Source organism: Pyxicephalus adspersus, chromosome 5 (assembly GCF_032062135.1).
Source record: "Pyxicephalus adspersus chromosome 5, UCB_Pads_2.0, whole genome shotgun sequence".
NCBI classification, from domain to species: Eukaryota; Metazoa; Chordata; class Amphibia; order Anura; family Pyxicephalidae; genus Pyxicephalus; species Pyxicephalus adspersus.
The window spans coordinates 18,312,551-18,336,050 of NC_092862.1; the positions used below are offsets into that span (position 1 = coordinate 18,312,551).

The 23,500-nt window shown below is 37.3% G+C and overlaps 1 protein-coding gene across 1 annotated transcript in view; it reads left to right on the plus strand.

The window, feature by feature from the left end:
• RSPO2 (R-spondin 2) overlaps positions 1-23,500 on the plus strand; it is an 80,872-nt gene that overhangs the window by 52,520 nt on the left and 4,852 nt on the right. Inside the window, exons 4-5 of the mRNA XM_072413275.1 lie at positions 3,004-3,147; positions 3,378-3,566. Coding sequence (XP_072269376.1) covers positions 3,004-3,147; positions 3,378-3,566 — 333 coding nt within the window. The remainder of the gene's footprint in view (positions 1-3,003; positions 3,148-3,377; positions 3,567-23,500) is intronic.

The window sequence follows — 23,500 nt, forward strand, 5'->3', positions numbered from 1 at the left end:
GAGTGTACTGAGTTAGCTATTAATCAGTGTGGAAAGTTTAGTTGATACCCTTTTTTGGAGGTTTAAATCAAGTCTTCAAACAGACTTTCTTTGCTCGGGCATTTCTTATATCAGAAAATTTAGGCACACTGGTAGCCTATATTTTTTCATATGCCCCCTGGGTTTCACCAAAGACTGTGAAGCACTTGTTTGTATATTGCCTGGGGCCATGAAGTCCAGGCTGCAGACTAAAGTACTTGTGTAGATCGCAACAGTCAGTAGTAGAAGCACTGATTTGTAAAGGACTTACAATTACAGTGATGTCTACTAATCTCCGGTAACAAATCTCCAGGCCCAGTTTTCTGGAGCACATATCCAACCACAGCATGTTGGCAGTCTTTGGTCATCTGTATATATCCATAGTCTCTGACAGTTCCCTATGATGATACAGGTGTCTAATATAAGGCCCCTTATACGTTCATCCCCAGTAGATTAAGGTATGGGAAATTTGTTGGCCACAAGGTAGGGAAAAAGATCAACAACATAGTTTGCCACTTTGGCTATTAAAATGCATTACATAGCCATAGTGGCAAAGTAAAATTGGGTTCTAATACCACATAACACTACCCTTTAGTGCTTTAATGCTATATAGGAAGGTGCACAGCAGCAGGGGCTGGCCACTACTAAAGCAGTTTCATAAGGAAGTCTACAGTTTTGAGGGCTTGCTTTCAGTATTGCAAGTGTACCTTCGTCTACTAGGGGAAAAAATATAGCATAGAGAAAGTGATTGGATCTTTCCCTTGGGGTATACTCCATCTCCTTTAATTGAAAAAAAACCCTATACTCCCGTTTTCATTGCATTGCCATTTGGATATAAAATGGAGTCAAAATGTAAGTTGTGTACAGCCAGCTTTAGGGCCTTAATGCATCAGTGTGTTCAGACAAAGAAAGGAGTCATTTGTCCACAGCCACCACTCAGGTTCAACGTTTAAGGCCAAGTCTAAGGCTGATTGATGGACAAAAAGAGCTAAACACTAGTCCTTAGAACATGTTGATATCTAAGAAACATAGTTTCAGCTTCTGAACAAAAAAATCAGTGTCGCGCTCAGAGCATTTGTGACCTTCCTGACCCTTGACACAGGTCAATGACTTGATTTGACCTGTTGAATAAATAAAATGTCAAACAAAGGTTCCTTTGCTGTTCAAGAGTCTGAATTGTGCCCATAGGGTTTCCTATTGAGTGTGTATATATATATATATATATATTTTATATTGTGTATGTATGTAAAAAAAAATCTATAGATTGAAAAAAGCCTTGGGGGGTTTGCAAATGGTTATTTCAGAAGTTCTATATTCCTCAGACACAATGAGACCAGAATGATTTATGCAATGGACCAAAAGTGCGAGGATCGTGCCGTATAAAATGAGTTCCAAATGCACGCAGCTGTAACTCCATATGTCTGCTGCTAGTTTGCATTGATGCTGAATATAGTGTTACAGAAATGAGCCACAATTTCCCTATAATATACCTGATTTATAACGTGTGTGCCCATTGTTCCTCCAGGTAGAAAAGCATTCTGCCACAGCACATACTCCTTTTTCTCTGACCTATTTCCATTACACTAAAAGAGAAAACTGCACGTATTTTATTTCGAGAAGAAAGAAGAACTTAGCTATGCCCTATTTATACCTAACTCGTCACATAACCTCATTCTAGACCACGGGGGATAAAAGAAACTACTTATGTTCACCTCCATGACCGTGGGGAGTTGTGTTTAGCTATTCCTCCCCAGTTTTTCGTAGCAATCCGTGATGGGGGTAAGGGGGCACAAGCCTGTCAAGGTGGCTCCATGGCACCTTAAAGTGTAATTTTAGCGAGATAAAAATTAAAAAATTGCAGATATGGTATATGAAAAAATAATAAATGGGACTCAATTGCAGCAGTCAGACTGGAAGTTGGCAATACAGCCCTATGTGCCATTCAGGTTTACGAGTTATTGTGTTTATCCCTATTTATTGTACAGCGCTGCGAATATGTTGGCGCTATATAAATCCTGTTTAATATTATTAATAATAAATTATCTTTTCAAGTAAATCATCTTTTCAAATCTGATAGTATCAAACAGGTTTATACAAGTGCCTCATCCCAAATATCAATATTAGTATATGCACAAGGATTCAAAACAAAAGAACTTTTTAGGTACTTAAATTACAAAAAAATTTTTTTTTTGGAACTGGTAAAAAGATTGTGCTCTAAAAGTATCAGTTTCCTATAAAACAATTAACACATGGTGATATATTTAATTAAAAGCATTATAGTTACATAGTCTCACATATATGAAAAATTTGACGCGTTCCGCAGCATCCGCTTCTTTAGGAAATAATGACTGATAGAGACTGATAAATTGAAAAGCACATCAAATACCACTATCTGTGATTACCTCCTCAAAAATATGTGCAGATCATTCATGTGGAAGGAGAAGTAGCACGACAAGACGCAAGGCCAGGAGCATCAAAAAAAAAAAAAAAAGACTGGAGAATATACACTTTCAACAGTGTACCCATGTGATCCAGAAAACCAGGAAGGAATCTATTCCAGGATTGAAAACATTTGTTAACATACAGCAAATGACATAAGAAATCCATTCCTTGTTTGCTGGATCACCCTGGTTCACTGGTGAAAGTGTATCTTCTCTAGTCTTGGAGAGCTTTAATAAATCAGGCCCATTGTCTACTCTACCCAATAAGATTTCTCTTCCCTTACAAAGCTAGGACATAGCAGGTTTGGGGTTCTGGTCTTCAGCAAGGGGTTTTTAACATACTTGAGAACTTAAAAGTTAAGCTCTCTTTTAATATCTGTTAACAGGGACATGAACTGGTGTGTCTTATTGTGCCACAGAAACTTGCCCTTTGCTAAAATTGGGCATGGGGACACCCAACTCTTATGTTAGTCCCTGCATGATTTATTGGGTTTAATAACAAGTTTTTTGTATTTTATTTACTTTTTTTCTCTTCTCTTTACAGGGTGCAGAATTGAGAATTGTGATGCTTGTTTTAGTAGAGATTTTTGTACAAAATGCAAAGATGGATATTACTCTCACAAAGGACGCTGCTTTAGGGAATGTCCAGAAGGTTTTGCACCACTGGATGAGACCATGGAATGTGTAGGTAAGGGAAATCTGTTTACAGTATATGTGTTGAATTTTTGGTATATTTTATTGCCAAAATTTGAAGATATATTGATTATACCAATCACTGAATAGGCCCTTCCTTGGCCTATACCATCTACAGACATATGGACCAGCACATCATTTTCTCTTTAGAAACAATGCTGAGCTACAAACATGATCTTTTTAAGTGAAATATAACAGACGCCATGTGTTTTCTTGTTTTCCCAGATGGTTGTGAGGTAGGACCTTGGAGTGAATGGGGAACTTGCAGTAGAAATAACAGGACATGTGGCTTCAAGTGGGGCCTAGAGACAAGGACACGACAGATAGTGAAGAAGCCAGCAAAAGACACAATCCCTTGCCCAACCATTGCAGAGTCCAGAAGATGTAAAATGGCACAAAGACATTGCCCAGGAGGTCAGAACAAAGTCTAAAGCCTAACTTATTATATGCAATTTTCTACCTTTTTAGCCAGGCGTACCAATCCGCACTTTTCAGTAACCACTCTGCTTTTTTTGGGTGGTTATTGAAGAGTTGAATCACCATACCGGGGCTGCCAACCGCCTACAGCCCCTTCTTACCCAGTTTAAAAATCAATTCTGGTTTGAACACTGCAGTTGTCTCTTTACAGAGTTCCCACATGCCCCCTGTGAGTCAGACCTCTAGATCTTCAATTCGAAATCCTCAAGCTTCCTGATGAAAGATCTAGCTTGGATTCAGCGGGGAGCATGTAGAACTTCTGAAGAGACAGCAGTGGCTGTTTTAAAAATCCAGTGCACTTGGAATGCTCACATTCATTCAAGTGTTTTTATTTGGAGGTAGGTATTAAAGGAACCTGTAGTGATGAAGTGTAGAGGCTGCCTTTGGATTAAAAGTTATGGTGATCCAATATCTTCAGCCAATAACTTGAACCCAACAAACAGAATACAAACTAAGACCTTTACTCTTTAGCATTTCAATTCTGCAAGTTTGTCTCAATGTATTAAAGCCAGGGACCTTTTTCAATTAAATTTATTTAAAATCTTGGTTTTATTGTAATCCTTTTATGTGGTTACTTTGTACTCCTTTTACATATTCCTATATGATAGGTGCTTTATTGGTCATTTGTATCCAAAACATAAAGTCTGGCATCTTTTAATTACGCACCAAGGAAGAGGGGTTATTCATTTAAGGGTAAAGTAGTCGTCAAAAGTATATATAAAACCATTTACTACAATCTCTTTTTAAAAGTGTTTTTCAAGATTTTTCAATTTGCAGTTTTATTTAAAATACTAGTTAATACTGCCACAATATCTTACTGGACTTGTTGTAGTTGATGCTCTAAAGGGTCATTTGAGGGGGGGGAGGGTTTAACTTTCAGTGGCATTGATCTTTTTTTTTATATTATGTAAAATTCAGCAGTAGAAAAAAGACCCTTTGGTAGTAAGAAGTCCATCTGTGATTTGGCACACCAGCATCCATATAATGTAGAAACATTAATTTTCGCTCAATGGGTCCATTTATTTTACAATCTTGTAACTCATGTGACGTCTGGTCCTCACTATTAAATATATTTTTTTTCTCTGCGTCTCTAGAAGGAAAGAAGTATTATGAAGTTGTAATCTTTTGACACACAGAGCAGCAATCTCATCAAACCACAACTCTGCTCATAAATGCTCCATCACTTTTGGGGGTTTTCTCTGCTGTCATCGACTCATTCTCCATCACTAGATGCTTTTTCTCTGCTTACCAGCCAAGTAATCGTGGTTTCCTTAACACGCTCTTCTGTTTTATGTCTCTGATTTGCTTGTCTGTCTCGGCACATCTTGTGAAGATGTTGGTAGATAAACAGGAATACACAAATATAAATAGATTAGCAAACGTCTTCATTGACTGTTCTGCATGACCTCTAAGAAGACTATTCAATATTATTCTGTCCTTGATTGTGGTCCGTGGGCTATATACGGTAAAAATGGAAGACAGAATAGTGCTTGTGATGTTCCTTTAAGAACAACATCTAGTAAAGCATTTCATTCTACCTTTTATTCATTATTGCAGATGGGCAAAAGTTTTTCATTTCAACAAAAGTTTTGATGAGAATTGAGATTTTAGAGTCATTTTATTGAAATACATTAAAGGACACCAACATTAGAGAACCTACTCGCAGAGAATGTGTAGCTGCCATTGCTGACCTGACTCAGCTTGTCCTAATGGGTTTTTGATCCTCTGCCTATATTTGGAAATTTGCAAGCAGACAGGTCTTTATTGCGGAAAGGGACAGGTGATGTCCCTTCTGCAAGAAAGTTTAGTTACCTGCCTGTTAGCTATCGGCTTTTAAAAATAATGCTGAGCTGTACATGTCGGGCTTGGTGTACAATGATGGGATATGCCAGGTACCCAAGGGCTGCTGGGATGAACATGTGTGCAGAAGTTACATTATCCCAACTTGGCCAATCAAGATGACTGAAAATCAGGAAACGTGAAAGAGAAGCAAAAGTTTACAGAACAGGTGAGTGTAAAAAACAAAAAACTGTTATTAGGAAGGAAAAGCTAAAATAGTCCTACTTTAATACTTTCTTGTTACTGACTCAGAATGAGTATACAGCTCAGGTGTTTAGTTTGGCACAACTTGTCACACAGTTATCTTCATTTGGCATTGACCCCAAAATATTAGTTTTATATTCAGACAATTAGTGTTCTAAAGAAGTAGTTCAGCAATGGCAGCTTCCATTAACTCTTAGGGCCTGGTTTATTAAAGCTCTCCAAGGCTGGAGAGAAAACACTTTCACCAGTGATGCTCGGTGATCGAGCAAACCTGGAATGGATTTCTTCAATGTCATTTGCTATTTGCTATCAAATGCTTTGAATCCCAGACCAGATCATCCAAGGTTTGTTGGACCACCCAGCTTCACTGGTGAAAGTGTATTCCCTCCAGCCTTGGAGAGCTTTAATACATCAGGGCCTTAGTAAAAGTCCACTTTAAAGTGGTTTTATTGACCTTTACTGTATAAACCGGAACCTAATAATAGAATTGCATTAATCAGTTCTTCATTTCCCCACAACGTTTGCAAGTTTTACTTTTTGGTGTTTTGTTGTGGGTGCCGTGTGCTTTAACAGGCCCCTGAGGGCATACAGAAGCTTTTTTCCTATCCCAAACATGTGCCAGAAAAGTAAGTTTCTTTTTTACAGAATGAGTGCAGACAGCGAAAAAACTCAAAGCTTTAAATTCTATGAGAATGAGCTACTTGTAATAGGCTGATATGTATTCTCATGTGGTTTCCAGCACCACCTGAAATGTTCATTGATGTACCCTGCACTCTGGGCAAAGGGTATTCTTACATTTTTGGTAGACAAATTCTTATTGTACAAACGGCTTGTTCTAGCTATTTGTGTTGGGGAAACAAGGGGCTGCCAGAAAAGTGGACTTTCCTTTCACTCTGGAAGGTCTGCTTAACCCTTTATTTATTCTTTCATTTGGTTACAATATCAGATGAGATTTTTTTCTTCCATATATGATGAGATCATGCACGCATTTGCAGTGCATTATCTTATTCCCCTGACTGATGCCATGTCTATATTTTTCTGTTTTTGCCAAAAGTTTCACGTGATTTTGTTTGACACATATATAATTCATTGAGGCAAAACATGCTGGCTGCTCCATGGACTTCCCAAAAGATTAGGAGATAATGTGCTTACCAGCGGCAGGTACCGCCAAGAAGCCCAGAACAGTTCATATTGCAAGGTCAGAGCTGGGATAGGTGCTTGGCAGAGGCTGCTATGAAGAATTCCTTCTTAATGTAGCAAAGCAGAGGACTCTTCTGTCTTTTCGTCTTTGTTTTGCTTTAAAGCCAAACTCAAGTAAAATAGATCCACCATAAAAATGAATCTGTGTGAACTATTTTTCCTTCTAAAGAACTGTCTGCAGCCACTTTTGTGATCCAGTGATCCTTGTCAGACTGCATAGATGATTGTTGGACATGCTTGTAGTTATAATTATATGGTTATCACCCCCACCAAAAAAAAAAAAAAACCTAACCGCAGGTCCCTGCAATAAAAGCAGAATTATATTCACCTTTCTGGGCACCTTGTATCTCGCCTTCCCTCCTTTCCAGCCCAGCAGCCTCCATAAAACTCTTCGCAGATTTGGAGTATCAGAAGCATGTGGACTCCTCTGCATACTGTTGTACCATCTTTGACCCCTAAGTCACTATTGTATTTTTAGCGATGTAGGGGTCAGTGTAAGAAACTACAGCATTCTGCAGAGAAAGGGTATCGGCACTCCTGGAAGTGTCAAATGCTGAAGAAACTAATGTACTCTGTTACTCTTTAATGGAGTGAAGATAGAGACGACTTGTTTTTGTATTTGTTGTACTTTGAATGGTAAGTGACTGAGGTACCCATGCCGGGGAACGTTCACCTTCCACTGAACATGTGCACTATATCATTATATGTCATAATTAGGGCATTATTTCTCAACCAGGGTTCCTCCAGATGTTGCTAGAGGTTCCTTGAGCAATGAGAAATGATCTTTTTGGTGAACTGTAGGGGGGCATTTCTCTGACTGGCCAGCAATGTAAGAGACATTCTTCCTAGTGATCACTGCTAATATACTGTGAGCTGTGGATATAGTAGGGGTTCCCTGAAGACCTGAATATTTTTCAAGGTTTTCCCCATGTTTTAAAGGTTACGAAACACTTTGGAACATTTTCTTCCTAGAACTAATTTTGAATATTGATGACAGCTGTAGTCCAGACTAACTGTAAATGGTCAAAAATATGGGCATTTTTTAACTCTTATTTTGAATATATCTACAAAGCAAAGACATTGCATTTAAAATTGTCAAGCTGGTTGTGAAAGCATCAAAGCACCCACTTTGATCTGGCATATGGTGGTTTAGGCGAATTTGGATATTGCTTTATAACTTTTTCAAACTTCAGGTGACATTTAGTGAGCTTAATTGGTGTTTGGTTGCTGTTGGTTGGAAATAAAGTTCTTCAAAGTGACCTTATCACCGTAGGGTAAACACAGCCCATGCTGTAAAAGATGCGCATGTATATCTGTGACATTCTGCCTTCTAGCTTTCCATGTCTTCAGACCTCACCATGGTGCTGGTTCCCAGCGTCTGCAGGCATTCGTCATCCCAAAGGCTGATATGCCACCAAGATGTATAAGCCGGCTAAAGGAACCACAGTGTGTCAGTGATGAGCAGGTATTCACACAACTGGTGAATAACCGTAACAGCCGGTGAACAGCAAGCATCAGAGTTTGAGCTCTCCGGCTGCTGGAAGGATAAGCATGCATGCTTTTCTTTTCTCAGCATGAGCTTCATTTACATAAATCAATAAAAAATCACAAAATCACATTCCATGTCATCTCAAACCAGTCATTCCATGAAAAACTGAACCCTTCAGAACGTGACATTCCTCATTGGAAGGGTTGGGTATATCAGGTTTAAAATTTTTATGTCTTTTTACCAAATAATGTATGACTTATAGAGATGCTAGGAATGCAAAAACCCCTCCTTGGAGAGGCTGTAAGATTCGTGCACCCTCCACTTAATTACTGTGATACATTTGTTTTTTAGTATATTTTGGTCACATGTCTTTTTTTAACATATAAAAAAGTAAAGATATATTGGAGTCTTGTTTTGTCCACCTACACCCATATTCATGATAAATAACTGAATGTGTCATAGTAAAATAGAACCTTTTGCTTGGAACACTAGATTTAAACCAGACATGCCTAATACCGTCATGGTGATTTTTCCTCGGAGTCAGTCAACTTACAAATTGTGCTAATCCCCCTTGCCGTTGCATGTTGCATACTTCACATACAATCACTTTTACTCGTGTCCACATCCACTCTTATTCATCGATTGCGTTTTAGCTAAATTCCTTCATGTAAAAAAGAAAACCGATGACAAGCTTCATTTTAAGGAAAAAGTATTTTCCAAAAGTGATTCATGTTTTGTGACAATAAATCATTTTTACTAAAGAGCCTTGGGGATGGCAATATTTTACTTTAGTGTTCTGTCTTGTTTTTCATTTCTTTATTACTCGTTTATTTCTTTTTTTTTCCTATTCTTTAAATAAAGCTGAAACCTACACAATAGGAGTGGTTTTGGCAGACTTGCTGAATTAGTTTTGCCATTGCTGAAAAAAGTGTTTAGTTTTTTTTCTACTTCAGGTGGTTTAGTTTGTTTTAGTTTTCTTTTGTGTTTGTTTTTATATTTTTTTAATTATTTTGTGCACTGTTACTTTATTTCTTTTGGCAGCATAAAACAAACTAAAAAAAAAATAAAACAAAAAACGAGGTGCCTATTTTTCGGAAACAGCTCCAGGATAGTTAGTATAAAAAAAAAAACCTTCTCTACTCTCTTTTAACACTAAACTCCAACAAAACTAACTCTTGTACTTTCCAACTCCCTGCCCCATAGTCCATCGATAAAAAAAAATCTTGAGGAATAAGCAGTAATATTTTGTTTCCCGTTCTCCTGACAAGCTTTCTCCTCTTTTGCTTTCTTCTGATCTCAGACATGGATGGGGGTCCACTATGTACAGTGCAAGGCTGTAGGTGATAACATTGATTTGTGACCTTTGTGGTAGTAGAAGGAGAATGGTTTGGGAGATCAGACGTGCAGTTACCTAAAAGCTTGCTGGAGTATTACAGAATATTGCCTATCACTAGATTAAAGGCCCATTCCATCAAGCAATAATTGCCAATGGAAACCACCTTTGGTGATCTTTCCCAGCATCTGTTTAACCACAACAGCACTGTTCTATGGAGAGAATGCATAAGAGGCGCCCTTCTCGGTCCTCTTTAAAAGAATAAACCAGTGGACATTTGTAATGCCACATGGTGGATCACTAAAAGGTAATGGGGGACAGCTGTACTATCTCAAGATATTCACATGTTGGAACAAACGCTACCCTCTACCTAGAGACTGACTAATTTTTTAACTTTTGGAGGTTAAATGATGATTTTTACTAATGCCCAGCATAGATCTTAAATTTTTTTCTATTTTGTCAACTCCATGCATTTCATCAAAATATAAACTTTTCACCAAATTTTGGGTATCCCAAAAACAGATGAACAAATTAACTGCATTTGTATGGACTACATTTTTGAACAATGCAGCAAATGCTTAAGGTAGTCTCTTGGGAATACAGGTTTATTGGCATATAATGATCTAAGCAATGACTTAGTTTTATGGTGTATTAGTATTTTATTGCAAATCTGACTATTTTTGTAGGTGAATTAGAAAGAAACCTAATCAACTTGTAAACCGTCTACCTTTTAATTGTAAGTATTAAAGGAATGCAGAAAACTATTCCATGATTTAATCCCACGAGAAAAGTGTAGTCTGTAGGATCATGAAAGAGAATTGGCACATGATTTGCTTTAATGAATTGTCTAAAGTAATTTGGTTTGCAGTTCTGCACAGGAAGACATTTCATGTATAGAATGCCACACACATAGATATCATTGGTCATTTTTAATGATGGGACCTTAGTGTCTTGCCCTTCATTTTGTGTCATTTTAATCTGTCTAGACCAAAACATGAAACTGAGATGAACAATACCTGACTTTAAAATACTGGCAGTAAAATTGTTGCTCTTTTGGTTTTATGTACTGTACAAAGATGGCCAGATGGAAAATTGGAGGATTTGCCAATCTCAGCAGTAGCTGATGGAAATATTGCACAGAAGAAAGTGACAGAACAAAACTGTTCCTGAGGCTACATTTCCATGGGTTTTTATATGCTAGGCTGCCTGTGATTTTCTACATTTATATTGTAGAGGTAGGCATTGTTTTAGCACCCTAGAGATCGTCTACTTATTTTCCATTTGAAAGCTAAGCTTCTTGGCACGTGAAAACGTCTATAAAAAATAACCATGTATAGTACTCCTTGATCCAAAAGCCATCACTTACCCACTAAACAGGTTTACAATCAAGCAATCATTTTGTGCAGCTGGATGCCATTGTTGGTAAATCCAACACTTGTCTTTATATGGGCAGCAGTCATACCATTGTCGGAGTATGATCCAAGTTAGAATCTCAGACCAGACATTCATTATCTTTATATCTTCATAAAGTTTGTATGTTCTTCCTGTGTTTGTGTGAGTTTCCACTAGACACTCCAGTTTCCTCCAAAATCTAACAAACACTGGTAGTTTAATTGACTTCCCCCCCCCCAAAATGACTATGGTAGGGACATTAAATTGTGAGCCCTTCCAAGGGACAGTTAGTGACATGAACTTTGTAAAGTGCTGCAAATTATGTTGATGCTATATAAACACAAGATGATGATAATAATAGGAATATTATCCCTGTTTGCCTAATAAAATTCAATCTAAACCACTGAAATGTCCTGCCAGTGTTTTCCATGGTTCTGGTACAACCTTGCGTCCTAATCTTTTTGCAACTTCATTCACAACCACTAGTGCACATGAGACCCAATAGTGTCTAGAACTCTAGTGAGTGTTTTTAAAATTTACACAATATTCTTGTAATTTTTAAAAAAAATATTTTGTAGGATGTTATTTTACTCCGTGGGGTGAGACGTCCCAGCATCCGAGATGGAGCAGGCGCTCAGGCACTGCCATCTTCGTCTTCACTTCCAGGCGCGAGATCGGGTGACGTAGGATGAAAAGAAAATTTGCCGATCTCACTGCGCATGCGTGAGATTGTCAAATTGTTCTCTTTGAAGGATACATAGGTATCCCAGGAGGCTTTGCGCTCCCATTCATTCTCAACCGCCTAGGCAGCTGAGATTTGGTTGCAAGATGGGTATAGAAAACATTCAATTTACTGATTTTTACTAAATGATTGCAGTTGCTTTTTTTGTAGCAATGAATGTATTGATATTCAAATAATGCAAATTAACAAACAGGAACTATTGACTTGTTCACCCATATTCATGTCGATGTAGAGAATACTATAATCTGTCACTTGGTCCGGTCATTCTCTTTGTACTGGAGGAATCGGCACACAAATTCTTAGCTGCTACAAAAATTTGCTAATTTTATAGATGCGAATATCCATTTACTCTTCATACATCCTTTACAGTACTTTGTACACCTTACAATATATACTTAAAGCATAGGAGCATCGTATTGCCAAAGAATATTTTAAGAAAAAAGTTTCTTAATTAAAATCTTTTAGTTATTTTGTGATTTAATGTCTTTTTTTAATGTCAAGATTTAATTTTTTTGTCCAACTGTGCAGAAAGGTAAGAAACAAATAATTACAGGTGAAGAGATTACATATATACCTCAATGTGTGTGTGATCTCCCCAGGGCCGGTGTAGAGAAGACTCCGCCATTGTTGAAACAGTATTACTTGAAGAATTTGGCAAAGGTCCATGGACCTGCAGGGGGCCTACACATTTATATTGGGTATAAAATATCATGTTACAGCGGTAAAGAAGAACAGATGTGCTATTCTTAGAAATATCTATAGAAAAACTTAAGGTCACTGCTAGGTTAGAAAAAGAGAAAATGATCCTTGAAATGTACTACACAATAGGGATGTCAGTCCTTGTCTAGTTTTAGGATGACATTTTTTTCTGTATAAAGTTTTCATAATACTTTTACAAAAAAAAAAACGTATTCTATAGACCCCAATAGTTTAAGTATGTAGCTTTAAAAAATGACACTTTTTTATCTGCTTAGTAAATGAGCTGGTAACATGCAAACTAGCTGATCCTCAAAATTAGATGTCCATTGTTGTCTTGAGATACCTTGTTTTTAAGGTGACGTTTTGGTTAAAATCTGCTAAATACATTCCTGGTGCATCTTAGTTAAAAGTGGGTAAAGGATGTGGCTGACAAGTTATTTTGCAATGTAGGAACACACCGCCACCTGTGCTGATGTCTATTGGGACATGGACTAAATTTATTACACTAAATGGGGTAGCACCCAAAAAAATCAAAAATGCGTACAGCAGTGCATTGTAGCAACTGGACTATCCAATGAGAATATCAAGCATTGCTTTCTGTACAATATCTGATGTTCCAGTGTAAAGGACACTATGGGCCTGATTTATTAAAGCTTTGCAAGAAACATAGACTATCATGGAAGAACCTGGATGATCCAGCAAACATGGAATGGATGTGGTCAAGGATAAATAATAGGACACTATTTTATGAAATCCATTCTAGGTTTCCTGGATCACCCAGGTTTACCCATGATAGTCTCTCTGTAGAGAAGCACCCTTGCTCTCAATAGAGAAGCACTAGTCTAACGCCGCAATATGCAAAGGTCATTATTTCTCTTCATAGGAGCTGTCAGGTCTGTCCTCATTGCCAGTACACTGGAAAAACAGAAAGCAGACAGTACTTGTACAATATAATACTATTTCAGGGCTTTGCAGGATCCCTCCATAAAAACGACAACCCATCTTGATAATAGGGATCCTGCATGAGCTGATGCATCACTGTTTTTCTGTTGTGCAAGGTGCATTTTTTTGCATTACTGCTTTGGCATTTTTGATATGTTATTCCTTAATCTATTCAGGGGAAGTAAGGGGAGTTTTTAATTATTTTTGTTGCATCTGGTTTGTTTTTGTTTAGGTGAGATTTTTAGGTATTGTCTCTAAAGTGTAATACCCAAATTGCACTTACTATCAAGCAAAAACTCAATTATTCACTGATTAAATATATACATATTCTTGGTATTCTATTAATCTACATTTCCCTATTAATATTATAATAATTAAAATTTATGATGAATAAAATTACCTGTAAGTTACATCTAATATACAAAGTGAACTTTGCAGTGATAACATTTTCATGTTCATGTTGCTTTCCTGTAAACAGTAATTAAAAGCAACTGATTGGATACAATGAAGGATGGACATTGTAGCATAAAGTGTCTGTCCTATTATTATGAGGAGTTTTCCCAGCATTTTTCTAGGTACACCTACTCCTTGCAGGAGATTAGGAGCTGTAAACATTAACGTGTTTGTGTATAAATATGCTTAAAATATTTGCATGAGGTTTATCAGCCATCAAACCAAAGGTTTCAATTGGAAGTATAGTTGAAGATTTGAGGACGAGGATATCTGTAGAGTTTTTAAGGGTAATATTAGACCAAAGGAAGTATTTGAAGTCACTTTTTCTTATACTTACCTGCAGAGATTAAAAACCATAAAAAATATAAATGTAAATACAGTGAGTAAATACAAAGTCTTTAAAATACTACTTTCCTACTTTTTATTTTTTTTACCATTTGTTAAGTATAGTTGAATATAAACCAATTCAGATATAATCCAATAGACTTATTTTTTTCTGAAAATGCTTCAACTTGAGTATAAACCTAGGGCACAAAATGTGCCCATCAAAATGAACCTGTAAAACCAATCAATAGAAACATCAATAAAATAATATAAATAAATACATGCATTGTGTGTTGTTTTAAAAACATTTATTTAAAAAGGGAACAAAATTTAAAATATTTATCCTTATTTATTCCGTTAATAAACGTTCCTGAAATATATATTTCCTAAAACATGTAGGGATATATTTCTTAACTTGTAAACTTTCTAAAAGTGAAACCTATACCTTACATTATATAAATTGAAAATAGATTAGTAAATGCCTCTAATATATTTCTTGAGACCCAACTCTATGAATGAACAAAAAGCCTCTTATTCCCTCCTTTTTTTTTTTTTAAACAATTGAAAGTTAGATAAATGACCCCATTGTTAATGTAGCAGTTTGTTGTTGCTAACTTGCTCTGACTGGCCGGTTCAAAAAGGTTAATTTGTCAACATTATGTTCCTTCAGTGTAGCATTGCAGATGTTTTCTCTTACATGATCCTTTGACAGGCTTCTGGGCTGTTGGAAATACAAGACTGTTGGTTTTCCAGACTCCCATGAACCTGGTCTCTGTTGGATGTCATCTAGACAGGAACATATCCTGTAGCAAGTCTGCCGAGGTTGTAATGTAATGTGACCAATGGTTGAGTCTGTGTCAATGAAAATTGAGGGCTTGGCTAGAGAAGTTCAAGAAAAGGTTGTGACCTTGCGGGACCTTTTTTATGCTTGGAGAGCCTAGACATGTGGCAAAGTGATCTCGCTCTTTAGTGTCATAACATTTTGTCTGTACTAAATAGTAACTGATAGCATTTTAAAAGTTTGACCTCCATGGCTCCTTAGCTGTAAACTTTGGCTCTAGTTCACAGCATCACATGTCCCAGACAAACACGTAGGTTCTAATTTATTAATGTGTTTTGATGGTGATAACATTATTTGTTGATTTGAACTGGAAGCTGCAGTTATTCAACTGGTTTTCCGGCACTTTGATGTCTTTTGTAGGGCGGGCTAACTACATTGCACCTTTACAGTTCCGAAAAGGGAGATTTATTCTTATACAAAGCACTATTTTGAGTATATGCTGCAGTTTTGCATTTATTATTTTTATTATTAACTTATATGGCGCTGATATTAAGCAGCTCTTTACAATTTCCATGTCACCAACTGTCCCTCAAAGATGCTTATAATCTATGCCTACCATAGCTGTATTGCCATTTTTTTTTAGCCATATTGACCCATTAGAATGTTTTTTGGATCTGGAGTGCCCAGAGAAAACCCATGGACACAGACAAAACATACAAATTCCATAGAGGGCCCTGCATGAGATTTCAACCTGCGGGCAGCAGGGTGACTCAGTGGTTGGCACCCTGACCTTTGCAGTGCTAGGTCCCAGGTTTGAATCCCAGCCAGGGTACTATCTGTATGGTGTTTGCAGGTTCTCCCCATGTCTGCGTGGGTTTCCTCTGGGTACTCCGGTTTCCTTCCACATTCCAAAAACAAGCAGTTAGGTTAATTGGCTTCCCCCCAAAATTGACCTAATATTATAAGAGACATATGAGGATGGTAGGGACATTAGATTGTGAGCCTCTTTGAGGGACAGTGTCACAACTATGGACTTTGTACAGTGTAATATGATGGCGCTGTACAATAATAATAACCTGACACCCCAATGTTGCAAAGCAACAAGTGCTATCCACTTTCATTTAGCTGCAAATTCCTATTCAAGTCAGGTAATTGGAAACCAAAATTGTCCTGCAGCACAGCTGAAAATGCAGAATAGTGCATGTTAAATTGCTTACAGTTCTACATGCATTCTTAATTGTGTGGTTTAGCTTTTTATGTTATAATTCCTTTAAAAGTAGCAGTAAGCCTTACATTATTCAATGTTTAGTGTGTGGGGACAAGCACATTGCAAACACTGGTAACTTGGCAGAAGTTGGGTTTTCTCATTTGTACCTTATGACATCACATCGGAATTTTGGGCAGATATGTAATGAAGGGAAAAAAATTAACTCTTTTGTGCCCATTGGTTACCCCAACAAAAATCCTGTGTTTATTTTCAGACTAAAAATTTTTTTATTTTTTAATGACTATATAAGACTTTCATTTTGGTAAACTGTTTTATTAAATGTGTTGGACTAACTATATCTATAGGGTTTTATATCTGGGATATGTTTATTTCCCTAGTGGCTGATGGACTTTTTTTCAATTTTTGTTAATTTTTTAAATACGGTAATCCTATGACACCATTGTACCTATACCACTGAGAGTGAATACTGCAGCCTAAAGGTGACATTAATAATTGTAAGCTGAAGAATTTTTTTTTTTTTTAATAAAGCCTTAATCTTTCATTTGGCCACTGGCCTAGCATTCTCAGTTCAAAATTTACCATGTTTATTAGGGTAGACAGTAGTTATAGAACTCACGAGCCTGTTTGTCATTGGTGGTTCAAGCATTAAACTGAAAAATGTCACATATGAATTGCAAAATCCTGAAAAAAATTGCAATCAGTAAAATATCCATCTAAGCAACTGGCCTTTGTATACCTCCCTCAGTTTCTGTGCAAGATAACCTCTGTGCTAAAAACAGCAAGTTGAAACTAGTGCATGATAGAATGCTTGCAAATTGCTGATAAATGTGGCATTGTCCAGATTTTTACATTGGCTATGTGCCCTGCTGCTGCGTCTCTTCTATTTATTTCCCCACTTATGGGAGACTATGAAGGTGGTACTACCACCAAAGTGAAGTGGTGTAGTAATTTACAAACCTAAAGATCTGTGTTGGAACTACTTTCATTCTTTATCAGAAATTAGACATGTAACTAATTGGTTCTATCTCCACTCCAACCTTTCTTCTACTCTTATATCAGACATTTGTTTCCTATTTTCCTAAATACATCTGTCAATCAATTGGGATGGGAGAACACAGGGCAGGACTGTGATAGGCAACATTGTTCTGTTCATTGACCTGCTCTGCCCCGTATAGAATGTTGGATCGTTATGGCATACCAAGAAGGTGTTGAAAGTCTCTGACCTCTGAGCTGTCCAATTTGTAGAGATCAAACCAACAGGTCATTGAGAATCCAAGGTCCTGCTGTTTGCCTGAACAGCAGCTGGAAAACCCATCAAGAAAGCCACAAGACACAATTTTGTGTATGCATGCATACTATATTTTTAAGTGTTTGCTTTTTTAAATATAAAATTTAGTTATACTTTAATTGCCAGTACCCAAAGTAATATTATAGTTATAGAAATATCATGAAAGGCTGAGCCAGTCCCTGACTTCCTATAGTTTATGGAAATCCTGATCATGATCTTTTCCTACCATAATTTTGATCTCCACCTAGGCGTATTAGGAAGTTCCGGGCCACCATCGTTTCTTCCACTCATCCTGCTGTATTTTCCATAATATAACATTTGCAATGACCAAAGCAGGGGAAATATAATAAATTATATTGTATTTAGCTTTGCAGTGTCTATATAATATTTAAATATTTGTTTTGGATGGATTGAGTCTTTGATGGGTACATTTTAACCTGCATCTGACCCTTTTTTTTCAACCTGATTCCAATAGAATTTGTATTACCCTAGACTTGTATGAAGAAGCATAACCGTTCATAAAAGAGAACAGAAGACCGACCACACAGACCCTTTTAGCATTTTTCCTGCAATGTTCCTAACTTGGAGCAGTTGTACGCTTTCCCATTTAGCCTTGTACTCTTCTTCATTATATCTGTTTCTTTTGGCTGGATCCTTTGACTGATATATTGTCAAATTGCTTGTAAGAGATAGAGAATCTTCGAGAGTCTTGTTGGCATCTCCCCCGATTTTTTTGATGACCTGGCAATTTGTAGACTTACTCTGCAAATGCTTCTTAAGCAGAGCACTTATGATCTGTTACCTGTCCAAAATGTGTCAGCAACCTTTTAACATAAAGTAATTTATAAGGGTGGCTGATCTGTGTGCTCCTACAGGCACTCTCTTCTTGTGGGTAGTCTAATGGAAACTAGATTAGACAGGCTGTTTTTAAAAAAGAAAGTTGGAAAAAAGGGATTTTGCCAAAATATAATGGCCAAGGGTTTTATGGGCATTTATTATAAATAGAAATGATCACTCTAATGATGGAATTCTTTGAGAGGGTGCATTTCTTAGTCGATTCTTTGAACCTCTTTGAAATCAATTTTAAAAAGACCACTAAACTTGCAAGTGCCTAAAAAAAAGAAAAACTGTGCAAAGTGGCAGCATGGTGGCTCAGAGGTAGCACTCTTGCCTTTGCAGCGCTAGGTACCAGGTTCGAATTTACGCCAGGACACTATCTGCATGGAGTTTACATATTGTCCCCCGTGTCTGCGTGGGTTTCCTCTGGGTACTCTGGTTTCCTCCCACATCCCAAAAACATGCAGTTAGGTTAATTGGCTTCCCCTCAAAAATTTACCTTAGACTACGTTAATGGCATATGACTGTAGTAGGGACATTAGAGTGTGAGCTCCTTTGAGGGACAGTTAGTGACATGACTATCGACTTTGTACAGCACTGCGTAATATGATGGCGCTTTATAAATACTGTGTAATAATAATAAAGTGTTAGTTTATTTTCCTAGAAAGATGACCAATTCTGGACAGAAGTATGTCCCTTCCTAGTATTCTGTAAAGCTTTCTGTTTGGAAACGGTGGTCTCTTTACAGAGGTCAGACCATCTTGCAATCAGACCTAAAGTTATAAACCTGATAGAATAGAGCAGTGGTCGCCAACCTTTCCGACCTATAAATTTACCAAACTCAGCTTGCGCATGCGCGGGGAGCCGTGTGTCACTCAAAGGAGAAGAAACTTCCCTCATAGTGACGCCATAATGCCAGAACCTGTCCACTCTCCAATCGCAGACTCAGACTTGCTTGCTAAATTCCTAGAGGGGGAGACAGTAGTGCAGGACTGCGCACACAAAAAAAGTTGCATCCACAGCCCTGCGCTACTCTCTCCCAGGATATTTAGCAAGCACGTCTGAGCCGGCGAAGGGGGAGTGGACAGCGTGTGTCCATATGGGGGAAAGAGCCGCAGACCACCAAAATTTTCTTGCGGACCACCGGTTGGCAACCGCTGGATTAGCGGGTACCAGAAACATATAGAAATCTTCTGCTCGGACATGTCAATGCAATGAAGAACTACAGGGAAAATGGAAATACACATCAGTTCATTGGCGTAATTACAAGGTAAGTATCCACCTGGAATAGACCAGTCTAGCCAGAGGGTAAGCACACTTATTTTTTTAGGATTCTCCATTTTCCTGACCCCGTCATGTATTGTGGTCCGAATAATATCCCTCTGTATTGCTATGCTCTGGCAGTGGCATGCAGGAAATTCCGGTGATGTGATCTGCAAGACCACCCAACTCCCACACAACGCAGCATTAGGTTACAGGTCCTCATAACTGCATTCATGTATCATGTGTAGTAACAGCCTTAATCTAACCAAATGCTATTACATTCTTTTCCTTGCAAGTTCGTTGTTTTTGGAAGACAAGATAATTATATAAGGCATTGAATATCTATGATTTAAACTCTTGGCTAACATAACAAAAGTAAAACCATTACGTACTGGAAAAAGGTGGAATGTAGCTGAAATGATAAAATGCCTAATAATGGACAGATTTCAACCCTTGCTAGAGATTCCATTCATACTCACTAGGGTCATACTCCTTTCTTACTCTGGCAGTTAGGCAAGTGTTTTCACAGGTGCTTGCCATCTGTAGCAGAGCATGCTGGGATTTATAGTTCAACATTTAATGAAAAGTCTCTTCTAGATACCAGTTTTGTTGCAAAATAAGAAAGGAAGCAGATGATTAAGTGTAAGAAAAAAAGATTCCGAGCCTGTTTAGATTTATTATTATTATTATTATTATTATTATTAATAATGGTAATTTGTTAAGCACCAACATATAATGTAGCAATGTACAATAGGGGTTGCAGATGACCTATCTGCATAATAGACAAAAATAAACAGCAGACAGATGAGCTTATCTCAGGAACAGCATTCTCCTTGCACTGCAGTATAACTGGTTACTATGAGGGCTGGATTTCCTAGAAGGCCACCTAGGCCATGGCCTAGGATGGCATGACCACATCTCTGTTTACCCCCTCTCTTCTCCCTCTCTTTGCTCTCTGCTCTGTCCTCTCTCCCCAGCCCCTCCCTTTCTGTATTCTGTCTGTCTCTCTATTTCCCCTCATTCTGCCTTTCTCTTTTCCCCTCTCCTCCTTTGTCCCCTTTCTTTCTCTCCCCTCTTAATTTCCCTCTCTGTCTCTCTCTGTGTTGTCTGTCTCTTTCCTCCTCTCTCTCTCTCCTTTTGCTCACGTAGGTTCTTGTTGGACAGCTTTCATGGTGTCAAAAGCTGTTGGGGGGCACAGCTAGCTGGCCTAGGGGAGCAAAAAATATAATTCCATAATTCCAGTGGACTAAGAGGTCAATACCTAGCAAACTGCAATACTTTCCTTACACTGCTTGCATTAAAAAAGCTATGTCATTATTAATATTGAATTCAATTGAACAAGGCATCTCAACTGCTTGCATTTTCTTTCCCCCTCACGTGCGTTTTTGGAAGACTCGGCATTGGCCACCACATATGCAGACAACCGAAGATGTCAGAGAGAATCAGTAATTTCCATCCACCAAATAAGAAATTCAAATCAGCTGTGTTGGATAAAGATTGTACAATACTATAATACCCTGATATTTCTGAGATGGTTATCATACCATTAAAATCTCTTACCTCTGCAACCCTAAACTAAATCCACACATTACCAATTTGTTTTTAGAACTGGAACCATATCCATTTCCAAACCAGCTGATGTCATTACCAACCAATTAGGTGATAACTTTGATTTTCTCTAAAACCTTAAACTGATCATGTGATTGGTCAATAGTTCTACTTTTTTTTCCCTTTATTTCATCGCTTGGCCTCGCTCAAGCTACAATCTTTCTAATTCTTCGGCTATGTAAATAATCCTCATTGAGTGGAAGACGAAAGTACCTTTATCGGTGAAACCACTTTAGGCGTATGCCGAATTTGAGGAAATTTCCATGTATTCACTTGAAGGAATTGCAGAGCAAGAAAATCACAAATAAGCTTAGCTCCAACCTTTTAAATGCACGCACGGTCCTAATGGAGGATAATCTAATTTCTTACACTGAAATCAAATCTGCTTGGCGCCAGAATCTGTGTGTACATTTTATTTTATTGTTGGGTCAAGAAAGAGATTTTTTTTTTCTAGTTGTTTGAAAAGACCACAGAAGTGGAAGATTTCTACATGTTCTTGGAAATATTTCAATATTAAATTGGATATCTAATGCAGGTATTAGGCCGTGCATAAAAGCATTTTTCATAAGTGGGGGGGAAAAGTACAACGTAAATGATATTGTGATAACTTTCATAGAAACCAAGAAACTTTGCCTTGGGGGTTTTGTATTTTTTAATGTCTAAATCTACTGGTGTTTCTGTTCAGACTGCAGCTCTCTCTCACAAGACTGCAGGGGGACCTATGGAAATGATAAAGTCTACAATTTACTGATCTTCTTAGAAAGTCCAGTTTGGAAGGTGATCAGCAGTTGAAGCCTTTGAATTATACGCAGGCCCTTATGTATACTCCAGATCAGTGGTCGCCAACTGGTGGTCCATGGGAACATTTGGTGGTCCACAGAAAAATGTGGACATTATTTGCAACATTTATGTTTCATTATTAATAAAACAAAAATAATATTCCAATAAATTCCCTTTTCCAATTTGCGCCTTTTATATTGCACTAAATTCAGCAACTGTACTAGAGATGGAAAAACAAGGGAGGCGCAGCGTGACGTCAGTATAGTGTTAAGTTGTATGAGGCAACCATTGCCGAGCCATACGCTTTAGTATTGTTTCCAACCTTACAACAGTCATCCTGCTCCGCCAATACCGATTCTCATCCCATGGTATTTTTTTATTTATTTCTCAGATTTTCTTTTAGGTAAGTATGACCTTAACTGTGTATTTTCTTTAACTGGTATATTTATTGGCATCAAATAGTTTGAGTTTGATAACTATCATTTCTTGTTTGGTCTTAGATTCGAATGAAATAAACCCATAATGAGTTAGATAAAGCAAACAATCTTTTTGCATTTTTTTATGATTTTTAAGATAATGCAACTAATGATAAAAGTAAAAATTGTAACACTTCACTTAACCGTGAGTTGATCAATGAATCCGAGCCTCCACAGTCCTTACCGTTAGGAAGATAATTTTTTTACAAATGTATTTATTTTTTTATTTTTTTCATTCATATTAATGGTCTGCGGGATTTAAAATTATGAATTTAGTGGTCCATGAGGTCCAAAAGGTTAGCAACCGCTGCTCCAGATGAACTGTTGGGAGACCATGAGTTGAAAATAGCCAGACGCCCATGGTACGATAAATCCACTGCTGGTGGATCTAATGTGTATGCTTTTGGATGCAGTAGGTATGCTCAGTTTATTTACCAGGAATGGAAAAACCAAATAAGACATTATCAGTGGCAAGGGATTATTCTATAACAACTTATTCCATAGAGAAAAGAGTTCTCATTTCAGACTAAACTAATAGCAGAGGTACACAAGAGTGTTGTGAACCAGATACATTCTCAGTTCTTTTAGTCTGAAAGAATATGGTAAAGGACTGGATGTTGGTCATGTTTGGTTATTCTTTCATAACACCCTAAAGATTTTAATTATTATTAATAATAATAATAATAATAATAATAATAATAATAATAAACAGTATTTATAGTACCACCATATTGCGCTGCCCTGTACATTAATTGAGGTTGTCTTATAACTCATTCTTTTATGGATATATACTTGCATATGTTCACACAAATGTTATATTCTGCACATTATTTTTAAATATTTTTTTTTATTTTATTATGCAATATAAAACCAGGACTATAATCAGCCAATATTTAAATAAGATAATATACTGCCCCCTTGTGGATGGTAAATCTGTGAATCCGGTAACGTTTATAATATTTTACTGGATCATATTTTTTAGATCTTCACATT